The sequence below is a fragment of the Diadema setosum genome, chromosome 2, assembly GCF_964275005.1.
Source record: "Diadema setosum chromosome 2, eeDiaSeto1, whole genome shotgun sequence".
Classification (NCBI taxonomy): domain Eukaryota; kingdom Metazoa; phylum Echinodermata; class Echinoidea; order Diadematoida; family Diadematidae; genus Diadema; species Diadema setosum.
The window spans coordinates 34911126-34923959 of record NC_092686.1 but is presented as its reverse complement, the minus strand read 5'-3'; the positions used below and the strand labels follow the sequence as shown (position 1 = coordinate 34923959).

Below are 12834 nucleotides of genomic sequence, written 5' to 3'. Positions count from 1 at the left end.
TACGACATAACTGACCTACATTAAGGGAGAATATCACAGTAGCCCACATGTGCAAAGAACTGAAATTTGTGTGTTTGTATTGGCATCAAGAGTTTCCTCACTCTTTAAAATTATGCAATCAAAGTCATTCAAAATGATACCATCCTAGGTTACGGACAATTGTGAGAGAATATCGCAAAAAATGCAAGAAAGTTAAATGGTCAGAATTCAGGCTGGCACACTATTGTTCTAGGTGCTGTAACTAGTAACTTGAGGCTATTAGAGTGATTAGGTATAAAATATATGAATATGAATAATCCTGAAGAACAATCTCCTATTCATACACATATGAACCAACACCAGCTCATTTCCTATTCACTCTCTATGTAAAATGTATGTATTATCATTCCCAAGCCTCTGGTATTCTAAATAAGCCAACTGTTTTATATCAACAACTACAGTACACAGTCATATGGCTTACTAACAAATGAAGTACTGGATGGTAAAAAAAGATTTCCCCCTTCTTTAATGGATGGTATTAATCCTTTCCTATGACACAGACCAAATCATCCCTTCTACACGAGACTAATTCCTCCCTATATGACAGTTTGCTCCACATTGTACAGTCAACGGCCACAAGGTGCTTTTTATTCTATCGTCCCGCAGACTTGTTTGAATCATTACCATTTTGCTGGGCAGCCAGATAGAGGACCAGGAGTTTCCTGCTGTGTTGCAGCGCTCTTGCCGTGTAGTTGGACTTCTCTAGGGCGTGGCGGAAACCGTCCAGGCTGTGGTCGACATCCAGGGGGACACTGGCCACTCTGAAGGCGTCAGACTCTCCTGGGGAGTTACATAACATACGCACGGTCAGAGCAGATTAGTATAATATTGAGGACTTTCTGCTGTATGGCTCTTTAAGGTGCACTGAATGTGGAATTAAACAGTATGTATTATGGAAACAATATAGAGAGAAACTGGCTCATTCATTGGTGGAGACAATCAGTAAATGATAATGCCAACACATAAGAGAAACTAACACAAATGCTTTTCCGTAATGCTTGACATATATACTGGAGGGTGTATTATATTTCAAACACAGGGTTCTCTGTAGTCCAGGGTGCAAATTCTTGGTATTTATTAACCAAGGGACACCTCTTTAGACCCTGCCATTATTGCTACCCCAGCAATTGCTGGCACCCATTTAGATATCTGAGTAGAGAGAGACACAGTGGGTGAAATTTCCAGTCTGTGAATGCACATGCCACAATGAAAGTTTTCATACAAACTCAAGAGGAGACATACAGTTTATGGTTATACAAATGGGACTGAGTTTCAGTCACTGCACTTAATCCATAGACAAGAGACAGATCCCTCCATCCTCTATTCAACCAAGAACCAACAAAGAAAAGAGGTTAAAATCTCCATTCTGTCCAAGCCTCAATTGACAGCATTCATAGCAAGAGACTGGGCTTGTGGTCAAGCCACCTGGAGGATGTCCCACACAATTCCTCCCTCTGTCCAAAGGAATTCCTACCATCAGGTTCCAACAAATCCTGGCCGTTTTTGGTCTTGCCTTTGATCTGAGAGTGGATGCTGCAAGGATCTTCTGAATAAGTGGGGATATCAGGCTGGTCCAACTACCTGTGACTGCAGAGAGGTACAGATGATAAGTCATCTCCTGGCCTGCCCCTCCTGCCTGAACAGACTATCCAAAAAGACCTAGATGTCTTCAACAACTGGGCCAGAACCTGTGTGGAGTACTGGATGGGTGGAGTGTATTGACTCAAGAAGAAAAAGATCCACAGACCTACCTCCATACACCTCATGTCCCTCAGGGTCAATCCTCCCTCCCATGTCCAGGGGCTTCATCTGGGTGGGGTCAAAGGCTACTCTCAGCTGGACATCCATGTAGTTGCTTGCAGTGACTTTGTCCACCCCGTGGCTCTCGGCAGCCATCTTGAAGTGGGCCTGGACCGGAGGTTCGCCACCGTAGGCCTGGATCCGAGAGACCAGCTTGCGCTGGGCCTGGACCAGCAGGGGACTGACCACCTCTGAGTAGCGTTCCCTGAAGAATTAATGGGCAGGAGAAAAAACAAAAACAGAACAAAAGGATAATAATGAGCAAAATTTAGAATCTCCCTTGCCTTTCCTAGGTCTACAATCTATTTTACTTTAAAAATGATTCACAAAGACTTCTTTGGAGCACTATCAGTGTCTTGTTATAAAGAATTTCTCAAGCCAATAACTTTGGATTGAGATGTGACAATGTTGCTCTTTTCAGTTTGCTCATTCATTCACAACTAATAAATCAATCAGAAATTGAGACTGGAATCTCTGACTCACGAGTCTGTTTGTATCTAGTGTTCAGCGCAAATTTAGACCAGTCAAATCATTTTTCATATCAAAAGAGAGCCTAACAATCTAACAGTAGGGCACCAAGACAGTGTGGTGCCATTCAACACAGCAAACCACTCTCATTGAATGCATCTAGAGAACAGACGGGAAAGAGAACAGCAAGGATTGTGCTTACTGGGTGAGGACGTTGAACCTCATGGCCACATCAGCCAGCTTCTCCCACTTCTGCTCGTAGTAGAGCATCTCCAGCACCCGCAGCACCATGCGCCGGATCCAGCGAGAGTCGAAGCAGCTGACGTCGTCCAGGTGGGACTCAAACTTGAGGCTGGCCCCGCCCTTCTCATCGGCCACTGTACCCACCCAAGTGTTGGTCAGCACCTCAGATGGAGACCCTTTCTTTGCCTGTGACCAGTAGGAGAAATATGCTATTTTATAATGGCTGCCAACATTCACACATAAAAATCATTTGTAATGACGTTGAACACAAGACTAAACTTTTAAATTTTTGCATGGAGTTAAGTCTTGTTCATAAAAGTCTTTTCAAACTGTATTGCATTACAGTGTCATACAAATGTATTTCCATGTCTCTGCAGAAAGGCAATCCTTCTGTGCCAGTGCTGTATATAAAGCGAGTCTGGCCAATTTGGTTTCCGGCTTATGAGTTTTGGAGCCTGTGATTGGTCAAAACAGGTCCTGTGATCTTCATGGAGTCATTTCGTTACCTAAGTGCGTATATACGCAGTTCCCATTGTTCACTACCCCTTATTTGGCTCGCTTTGATTATCATGTCTGAGCGTACACACTAACCCTCTAACGCGTAATACCCTGGGGAATGACATGGTGTCCAATTTAGCAGTTGTCCAGACTCTCTTTATATACGGCACTGTTTTGTGCTATTTCTACAGCAGGAGTGAGTATTTCCCAGGTTAATGTGTTGACAAGCTTGTCTTATCTTGGATGACCTTTCACATTCCCCTTCCCTCATCACCACCAATCAATCCACAAAACTAGAGCATACAGCATCTGCCAAATGTGGATACAATCGTAGATACTAAACATAAACTCTGACAACACTGATGTCATCATTTTAAAGAGTAAAGACAGACACACACAAAAAGGATGGGAGTTAATCACTGCAAGGGACCCGGACAAACACAGACAGGGAGAAAGACTGGTGCACGTACCTTCTTATTCTTGTCTGCCTCATCCTGTAGGTGCACCATCATGTCCAGCAGGCAGTCCACAGCCAAGAAGAAAGGGTGCCACACCACTCCCCTCAGGGCATCCACAGTCAGCAGGCCTGAGCCGTGGCCCCCTGAGAAGCAGTACAGGATGGCCGTGTGGGCACAGTTCCACATGTTGCGGCAGGCATTCTGGAGAAGGGCCCAGTGGTGGCCACGATGGGCCAGGACCTGAGGGCATCAACAAAATCATTCAGATATTCACATGTAAAACAAAAAAATATAAAACCACACAAGTAACTTTAATAAAAACCATTTCTAGATTTTTGTCTAGATCTAGACTTTGATTTTCTCTTCATGATTAATCAGCTATCTAAATTTTCTTCTCTACTGCATAACCACAAAACCTTATATTTACAATCTTATTTTATTGACTTTAAAAAAGTCTGTGTAAAGAATGTAACTTTTAGAAAGAATAATAAAACTAAACAGGAATGTTTCTGTAAGCAGAACACAATTCTCAGTAATGAATTATAGAACTCTCAGTCTCTGAAAGAAGCCTGATGCTTTGGAATGACAGCATCCACAGAACTCATTCATTTCTTTCCACTTGGATAAGTCCTGGCACAGTCACCTACCTAGTCTATCACTTCAAATATACTGCGAGGTGAAAACCGAATCATAATCCATGTCAGATGACTTTAGGTGCGGTCAGACTGGCAAAAGATCGAGAAGTTTAAGATCGCGAAGTTTGGGCCATTGGTACATGCGCAAGAAAGAGCGCGCGGTCCGATGGCTTGTGATTGTGATGTAACAATGCACGTCTGTACATGACAATGGCCTTGCGCTTCGGAGACACCGCCCGCAAACAGATCAAGAAGTTTTGCTAGAAGTTTCACAGGAAGTTTGCGGTAACACTGGCAAAACTTCGAGATCTTAAAGATCGCGATCTTAAACTTCTTGATCTTTTGCCAGTCTGACCGCCCCTAATGATGCAAGAACTCTAGAATTATCTAGGGAAGGGGAGGGTCAAGGGAGTGGAGAGGAAAAAAACAACAACAACAGAAAGAATACTTGCCACAGCTTTCTTGAGGTGATCAAAAGTCTTCTTGATGCTCTCAATTGTGGCCTGCATGGTGAACCCACTGACATCCACAGTGGGTTGGGCGGGGGCCACGTTGGGTCCGCCCCCAGAACGCTCCGTCTCTGAGGACCGATACGTCTTCATGGTGTCGGACTCCTTGTCATCAGGAGGAGGGGGAAGGACAGGCACTGGCTCACCTGGAGTAGAGACGAAAGTCATTTGCACAAGCCGAGTGGATGACTAAGATTTATCACGCAATTATTGCCACTTTCTTGTCATATCCCATACTAAACTCTGTAAATTATTTTTTAAGAGTCGGAGAGATTGTTCAGAGCTAACTGCACAGTGCTGCAATTGTTGGCATTAATTTGAATTACCCATACTGGATGACTATAAATTATTAAATATCAATGAATAGGTCAAGCCGAACAGTTCTCCTGTATATTCATCCACATTTTCAGTTGGGATCTTTTCATAAATGAAGCAACGTGAGAGGAGGTCTTACCTTTCTGCACCAGGAGTACCACTGTGTGACAGACATGGCGCATTACAAGACTCCATTAATATTATTTTTACAAGAGATAAATGTCACTTCTGTTTATTCGTGTAGTAAAGCAAAAAAGAAATCAACATTATGTTACATTTCTCTGTATTGCAAATGGCAAGACTTTGCATCAATATATGATGTTCTGCAAGTATGCCTCACATGAGTTATCACTGCAGGGTCTTACCAACAGTGGCTAGGGCAGCAGCCTCTATGCCCGAGGGCTGGCCAGTGATGTAGGGGTTCATGTCGTACAAGTCCAACTGCTGGAGCTGCTGGATGACCGGGTCACTCTGAGAGGCGTGGGTGTCGCCCTGTCGGGTTACAGTCCGGGAGGCACCCCCGTCCCATCCTACCACCAGGGTGCCGGCGGTCTCAAACGTGAACCATTCGTTGTCAAGGTAGGAAGATCTGTACATAAAACGGATCATTTCAATATACTTCTCATCATCAACATTATCATAATCCTTGCGATATTCTGTTAATAATCTCTCTCCAATTTCAGTGGTTTGGGGGGAAATGCTCACAATGAAGTGTGGTGTTGTTCATCACACATGGAGGAATGTTCACCTTACAGATGCGTAGAAATTCTGAACACACACTAAAATGCATATTCTGGCACATATATGAAATCAACATTAAATTTGCACTTGCACCCTACCACTATACAAGAGATGAAGCATGGCAATGTCAGATGAGAACTTAACCTATGATGAACTTGCACTGTAAGAGAAGATTCCAGGAAAACCAGATATGGTGGGCATGCACAAAAGATATTTTCAATCATATACATCATGTACAGAAATGAAATGAAATGTTCTGATAAGATGGACATCCGAACACATGGTAGATGCAAAAGATAAAAACAGATGGTGAGGCTTTTGTCCATTTTTTGTCAAATATTACAGAACAATGGGATATTACAGTATAGTACAGCATAGGATAGTGTATCAAAAACATGCTTTGTACTAAACTATATCATTACGTTATAAATACTACTGACACTAGCAAAAACATTGGAGACAAGAGCAGAAGGGGTTCTTGGCTGAGAGCAGTGACCTCTTCTATCGTTTCATTCCGTAGAGAATACTGTACCTCATATTTTGATCATAGTGAATTACACTGAGTATGGTTGCTACACCTCCCTTGCTTTCAGTCACATTTTTATTCTAGGTAGCTGGTGAGCAATTATCTTTGAAGCATAGTATGCCATATATGGTGTTTGTAGTGATTGTGGAAAGGTGATGGTACTGATGATTGTTATGAGGATGATGATGATGATGACGACGATGCCAATAATGATGATGATGATGATGATGATGATGATGATGATGATGACGATGATGATAATGACGATGGTGATGATGATGATGATGATGATGATGATGATGATGATAATGACGATGGTGATGATGATGATGATGATGATGATGATGATGATGACGATGATGACAATGACGTTGATGATGACAATGCTGACAATGCAGTGCTGCTCTCACCTGTAAATGTCCCCAACCGATGGACCAAGGAGCTTATTTCTCTTTTCGACCTTGCCCAGGAACTGGCCAAAGTGGCACAGACCTTGAAGGATGTTCATCTACAGAAGAAAAAGACATGAGGGAAAATTATAAATGAGCCTCAATAGCATTATCTGGCAATACTGACTGCAGAATGGCAACAAAATGACATTACAACAGCATCACACTTACAACATCAGACAACTAATTTTTTATAAATCCTCTTACACTGAAAAAAAAAAAAATAGAGTCTCAACTGTGACATGAGCCAATGAAATGATGATACATTAGTGTATCTCTAATAAAAAACATCAATACTGTAAAAATGAAATTGTTAATACATAAAAAACGTCTTGTTATCTTTTGCAAAAACCCAACAAAGTGAAACACACAAAACAAAAGAGAATCTATATTTAAAATCACTACCACATAATTCCCATTCTGATGGAAAGTGCTCATAATAATGGTATATAACTACTTGAACAAATTAGTGTTTGTCTCCAAACAAATGAAGCTCGCTGATCTCAACTCACAAAGTTCACATACGCACTACACCGAGGTCTTACCACTTCATCTCCTCGTAAAATGTGGACATATATTACACAACCTGACACACTAACCTCACGACAATGCCTAAATATGCATATACATGTAGCTGACTGATCTCTGCTGCTAAAGTTTACCTGGGCTCTCCACGGCATCTCATCATTACAGATCCTTCTCAGTCTCTGCTTCTTCCGGTTCACTCGGTAGAAATCTGGCAACAGCATCTCCAGCTTGTCAAAGGCCTGCTCAAAAGAAAGAGAAGCATTTCTGTTTTATTACTCTAAGATCACAGTGTATATCCATGCACACCTCTAATGCTCAGGCCAAAACACAGTCGTATTCATTCTCAGGTTTAAAGTATCTACTGAATAGACTTGTGCCTCATAGAGTTTGAACTGATATGTTGATTCTCTTGTTCTATACATTTTGATTCTCTTGTTCTATACATTTAAAGTACTAATATTGTATCTGCCTTATGTGTTATGACAACTTATGTGCAATAGCTGCTGATAGTAATGAAAGAGTCAACCATATGTGTAATTCTAAAAAAAAAACCCAAAAAAGTCCCTCTCCAAAGTCTCTCCCTATCTCATCAGAATTCAAATGGCTGGACACAAGAGGACTAAATGAGAACACTATACTGACCAGTAGTTCCTTGTTCTCCTGCTGCTCCCGGGCGGAGTCCGAGAGGCGCAGGTTGGATCGGAGGTGGACCAGGAGCTGGAAGTTCTTCTTCCTCCTGCGGGGGACAGGCTTACTGTTGGCCTGCTTGCCTTGGACCTGCCTGCTGTTTGCAATCTGTAGGGGGAGTACAGGAGTTGAAATGAACCTTGCCTGAAAGACTTCTTCTCGCCAATTCAAACATATTATACATCACATAATGCAACACTAACTTAAGGTGACCAATGCAAAGTACAGATGACCAGGACAGCTATTTGCTCTTCTTCAAATAAGAGCTTCCGTGAGCTAGCAAAAAACAAACAAAAATATAAATCAAGACAACGTAGCTCACTTCATTATTCCCTCTTTATTACTGCAACTTTAAGTTAGTTGGAGAGCATCGGTAGAGTCTCTACTGAAAGACATTCCATAAAGTTATGCAGAAGACAAACTGAATAAATATGTGGAAAGACAAACGAGATGAATATAAATTGAAATTGAAATATAAAAGATACAAACAAACCTAAAACTGTAAGGTGTACAGAGAGGTGCCAGGGTTACTGCAGATATAAACTACGACCTGCAATGCATCTTGGGATTTTTGTACTGTGTGTGGAAGATCTTATTGAGAACCAGACAAGCTGCTCTAACTGACTCATCTCCAACATCAAATGAACCGACATCATGACAACCAATTACTCTGGGGACGAGGAAAGTGTGGGTTCACCTTGCTGAACTCCAGCACAGCGGCAGCATACTTCTTTGGGTCGTCCCCAGCCACTGTGGCTGCCTCAGGCCCCTTGGTAATGATGGCCTTCACTGCAGACAGCTGCTCATTGCGTCTGGAGGAGTAGGTAGGGGGGGGGGGCAGGGAGATGTTATTAATTCATGAGATGCATTTTTCTTCTACTCATTCACATCACAGACCAAAGAAATTATCCCCACTCAGCATTTTCTCTGGTTAATGTGAACCAAGGTCGATTAAATTTGTAATGGCATAAAGCTGCAGTAGAAAAGATGGGGACAACAGCTAGAGTAAAAGACAGACACAGAATAAACAATTCATACATGCAGGCTTTTTATAGAATATGATTACTACAAATACAGATGTGAATTGCAGTTATGAGGATCGGAGGAAAATAAAGCAAATAAAGCAGAGGAAACTACTGTTTTAGTCAATGTTTTGTCATATAACTCTCATGATTTCTTTATAAACTAGATGTTGCCTTGTGACAAATGCATGCTGACATTAACCCCCCAAACAAGGATACATTGGTGTGGTAAAATGGACAATGTATAAACAAACTCCACACACACACACCCAACAAAAAAAAAAGAACGCAGTGAAGCTATGCAGTGTGAGGAAGCTAGCTCTGCTACCTGTTTGGTATGCTGCATAGAATCCTTGCAAAAGGTACAAGAAGTTATTTGCAGACAGAAAAAAAAAGATACCCAAACAGTGTAGATGGTTCAGGGGTCATTTCTGCAGAAATGTCAGCAAATTATTGCAAGCTGAATTGATATCACTAACTACGGTTGAAACCAGGGGGGCACTAATCAACTGTGAGGTTTATTATGCTGTTGCTGCTGTAACTACAAATACTGCAACTTTAAATGATTGCAAACAAATCACAACACCGGTGACCTACCCCTCAACGCAAATGTTACGTTGAATGTGAGAATGGCTTACCTTACGAGCCATGTGGTGGTTTCCTCACACCATTCTATGGCTATGTCCGGCAAGCCTTCGCTCAGCGCCTTCTGCACGACTTGCACAAGGAATTCCAGGTAGCGAGCACGGCGGCGGAACTTGACCACTGAAATCAAAGGCGACCAGTCTTCAATGTCTAAAAAGCTTAATAGCTAAGACCTTTTGAACATAAACTCACAGCGCCAGGCTATATTATATTTTTTCCCAAATTTCCTTTCATGCTCTAACAAATTCCATATGATTGAATACAAGTTCACATGGGTAGGGGCAAATATATTTTGAGCCTAAATAAGATTTTGCCTGTTGAGCATTAAGTACATCTAGCTAGGTATCACAGAACTACAGGTGAAATTGATCAAGCATGCATTTGTGTTGGGTTACGAGTATTAACAGCCACTTTAATACATCTCATTTTCAGGGGAACCCAAGTTGAACACATGTAAAGATATAACTTGCACTGTAAATCAAAACATTGCTGGTTGTCTTCAATCAGAACAACTTATGGTGCTCTACTCTGTTATAATGTCCACTAATTTAAAAATGATGCAGGCCACGGTTAGTCAAAGAAGTTTATGAACATTTATAAGGTCTTCACTAGCATAGCACACTACTAATGTTAGGTGAAGGGAGTAGGCCATGACCTGACTAATGTCCTTCTAGCCATCTATGGATATGCTTGCTCTTACCTTCTCGGTAGGCATGCCTGCTGGGTAGAGTCGAGATGAAAGCATGGAGGATGTTGGGGTCCTCTGAGCCTGTCAACTCATCGGCATTGTGGGCTGTCAAGATTAGGAAGCATTTACATAATCTCACCACGGATTAGCTCTATGTAGCACAGAAAAGTATGTGATCATAAAGATAACAAAAATCCATTCATGTGTCTGTAGATTGAGAAAACAAAAGGGTCAAAAGGAATGCACTTTTTGCTCTTTTTGTCTTAAACATTAGGATATGTTACAACATAAATGGGGTCCATGAGTTTCTAAAGAGATAGTTACATTAATTAACAGATTATTATTCTATTCTTATTATCATTCTTAACAATCCACTCATTTCTTCTTGATCAGCCTAGTGGTACACAGAAAACTTTATTGGAAACTGAGGCACAAGTACTCTAAGTCTAAACCTTTAATGTAGATACTGATTAATTATCACTTACATATATCGTTTCTGAAATAAAGATGAGCAACATAAAAATAAGGCATAACTTATAAATGTATCACAAAAATAATCTGGCATCCTCCTCTAAAAGTTAATCACTTCTGAAAGAACAAACAATTTTCAGCCAAACTGAATCAATTGTTGCTCGCCGAGGAAAGGAGAGCGGATTTTCATTTCCTACCCAGTCTTGACAGTCGCAGCATGTGAGCCTCCAGGGCACTCAGCTCCTCATTCTTGATGCCTTCAAGAGCGAGGGCCGGTTGTCCTGCCCGCTTGCCCCGCTTCTTCTTGGGTTGGACATTGCCTGCAGCTCCTCCCTCGCCATCCTCAATGAAGTCGATGTTGGTGCCGTCCGCCTTGCCTCCTTTCTCAGGCTCCTATCAAAGTGAAAAGTCAAGACTCTAATCTAACAAAGGACATTATATTTTAATCCAGGTTCTCATCTCATCGGCTGAGAATGAGAAGGGCGTTAAGTTGCCTCGACCACTATGGGTTTAGTGGCAACTTAATGCCCTTCTCATTCTCACCCGACATTTTCTATGCAGAGGTCTAGGTCATATGTTACAAGAGACATAACTAGACGAAAGGCTGCTGAGAATACATAAGTCAACTATTATCCAAACTAGCATGCACAGGTGGACCAGAATGTATGTAAATTTGGTAAAGACAATGTTTGTTGAAAGAGAGTGGTATAAAAATATTCCAATTAGTTTTGAAATTGATATATATGAAAAACTTAGCGGGACATCTGATCAAGCAGTATTTGTCAGTTTTATGAATGATGCTAAAGTATAGCAAGAGGCACAAGGATTGAGAGTGTGTGTTAAATCACAAGTGAAAATATCTGTAGTGTCATGTATCACATCAGAAATGATTTTCATGTGCCACAAAGTTACATCAACAGTTTCTGTGGTCTTGAAGTTTACCATGAACATAATATCATCTGTCCAATCATGCTTGGAAGCCTACATTATGTAATACCACCATGGATAGATGTTTATTTAGAAGGCATCATGATATTCCTTTCAACAGAACTACACAACTTTCTTTCAGCTGTGATAGGATAAAATACTGATTTTTATATATTGTTAGCATTTTCACTAAAGAAGACAATAGCCCAGAAGACAGAAGTCAAAGTGTGCCACACATGCCAAAAATGATACCTTCTCCACAACCAACATCTTCTTGCCAACGTCGATGATGTGGTTGGTGAGCGATTTCTGCTTCCAGGTGCGGAGGACCTTGGCCAGGTGGAAGGTGATGGTGGCGATCATGTGGTGCAGGCTGTCGGACACAGACTGGTGCCGACGCTGTCTCATGCTGCTGGGAATCTCCTGCAGCACAGCAAAGCACTGCATCAGCACCTGGAGAATGGAGGACAGTTGGAGGAAAGAACCAAACAAGAGTGTGCAATGTGGCCAGCTGGATATTGACTTTCTGTCTATATAATACAAGCATTACATCAGGTGCTTTGTTGTTCACAGTAACACCAGTGCTTGCAAGGGTTTGAAAGTCAACACATAAAATCAGTTGCCTTAATCTGTGGAGGATCATACCTACATAATACAGTTTTAAGATCACTATGGCTTGAAATAGCTCAGATGGAATATGAAACTTACTTACAGAATCCACATGGATAATCAGGTGCTAATTTATCGTTATCACCGATGATTTCTTGGGACCTGCAATATTACACAAGCTTACTTTTATACAGACCCCATCACTTTTCTCTCCATTCCTTTGTTACTCCAACAGCAGCGTGTCACTGACCACTCTGTTCACTGTATTCATGCTTTAAAAGAGTATTCATTTGAACTGTATTTTGCTGTTTCAATATATCTTCACTTAATGAATATAAGAATAAATGAAATGAATAAATAAATGTGCGAGTATCCAGCTAAAGGCTTGAACACTCAGCGAAGTATAAAGACAGTCAAGGAATACTAAAAAAAAAAATTAGAGGTACTTGTGAAATCACTTTTGACTCGTTGAAGACGGGCTGATTTTGCCACAAAACGCGTTTCCCACAGACACTTGCCCGAGTAGACTCGGGACTCGTCCTTAACTGGTTAAGATGTGTGATTCATTTGATTATA

The 12834-nt window shown here is 41.4% G+C and overlaps 1 protein-coding gene across 1 annotated transcript in view; it reads right to left on the bottom strand.

The window, feature by feature from the left end:
* LOC140244440 (cilia- and flagella-associated protein 54-like) overlaps positions 1-12834 on the bottom strand; it is a 65836-nt gene that overhangs the window by 23875 nt on the left and 29127 nt on the right. The window contains exons 26-39 of the mRNA XM_072324081.1: positions 11902-12102; positions 10920-11115; positions 10264-10356; positions 9557-9683; positions 8594-8708; positions 7852-8004; positions 7344-7448; positions 6643-6740; positions 5331-5554; positions 4594-4796; positions 3519-3746; positions 2510-2730; positions 1791-2044; positions 664-819 (exon numbers count right to left, since the gene is read on the bottom strand). Of these exons, the coding sequence (XP_072180182.1) occupies positions 664-819; positions 1791-2044; positions 2510-2730; positions 3519-3746; positions 4594-4796; positions 5331-5554; positions 6643-6740; positions 7344-7448; positions 7852-8004; positions 8594-8708; positions 9557-9683; positions 10264-10356; positions 10920-11115; positions 11902-12102 (2374 nt within the window). The remainder of the gene's footprint in view (positions 1-663; positions 820-1790; positions 2045-2509; positions 2731-3518; positions 3747-4593; positions 4797-5330; positions 5555-6642; positions 6741-7343; positions 7449-7851; positions 8005-8593; positions 8709-9556; positions 9684-10263; positions 10357-10919; positions 11116-11901; positions 12103-12834) is intronic.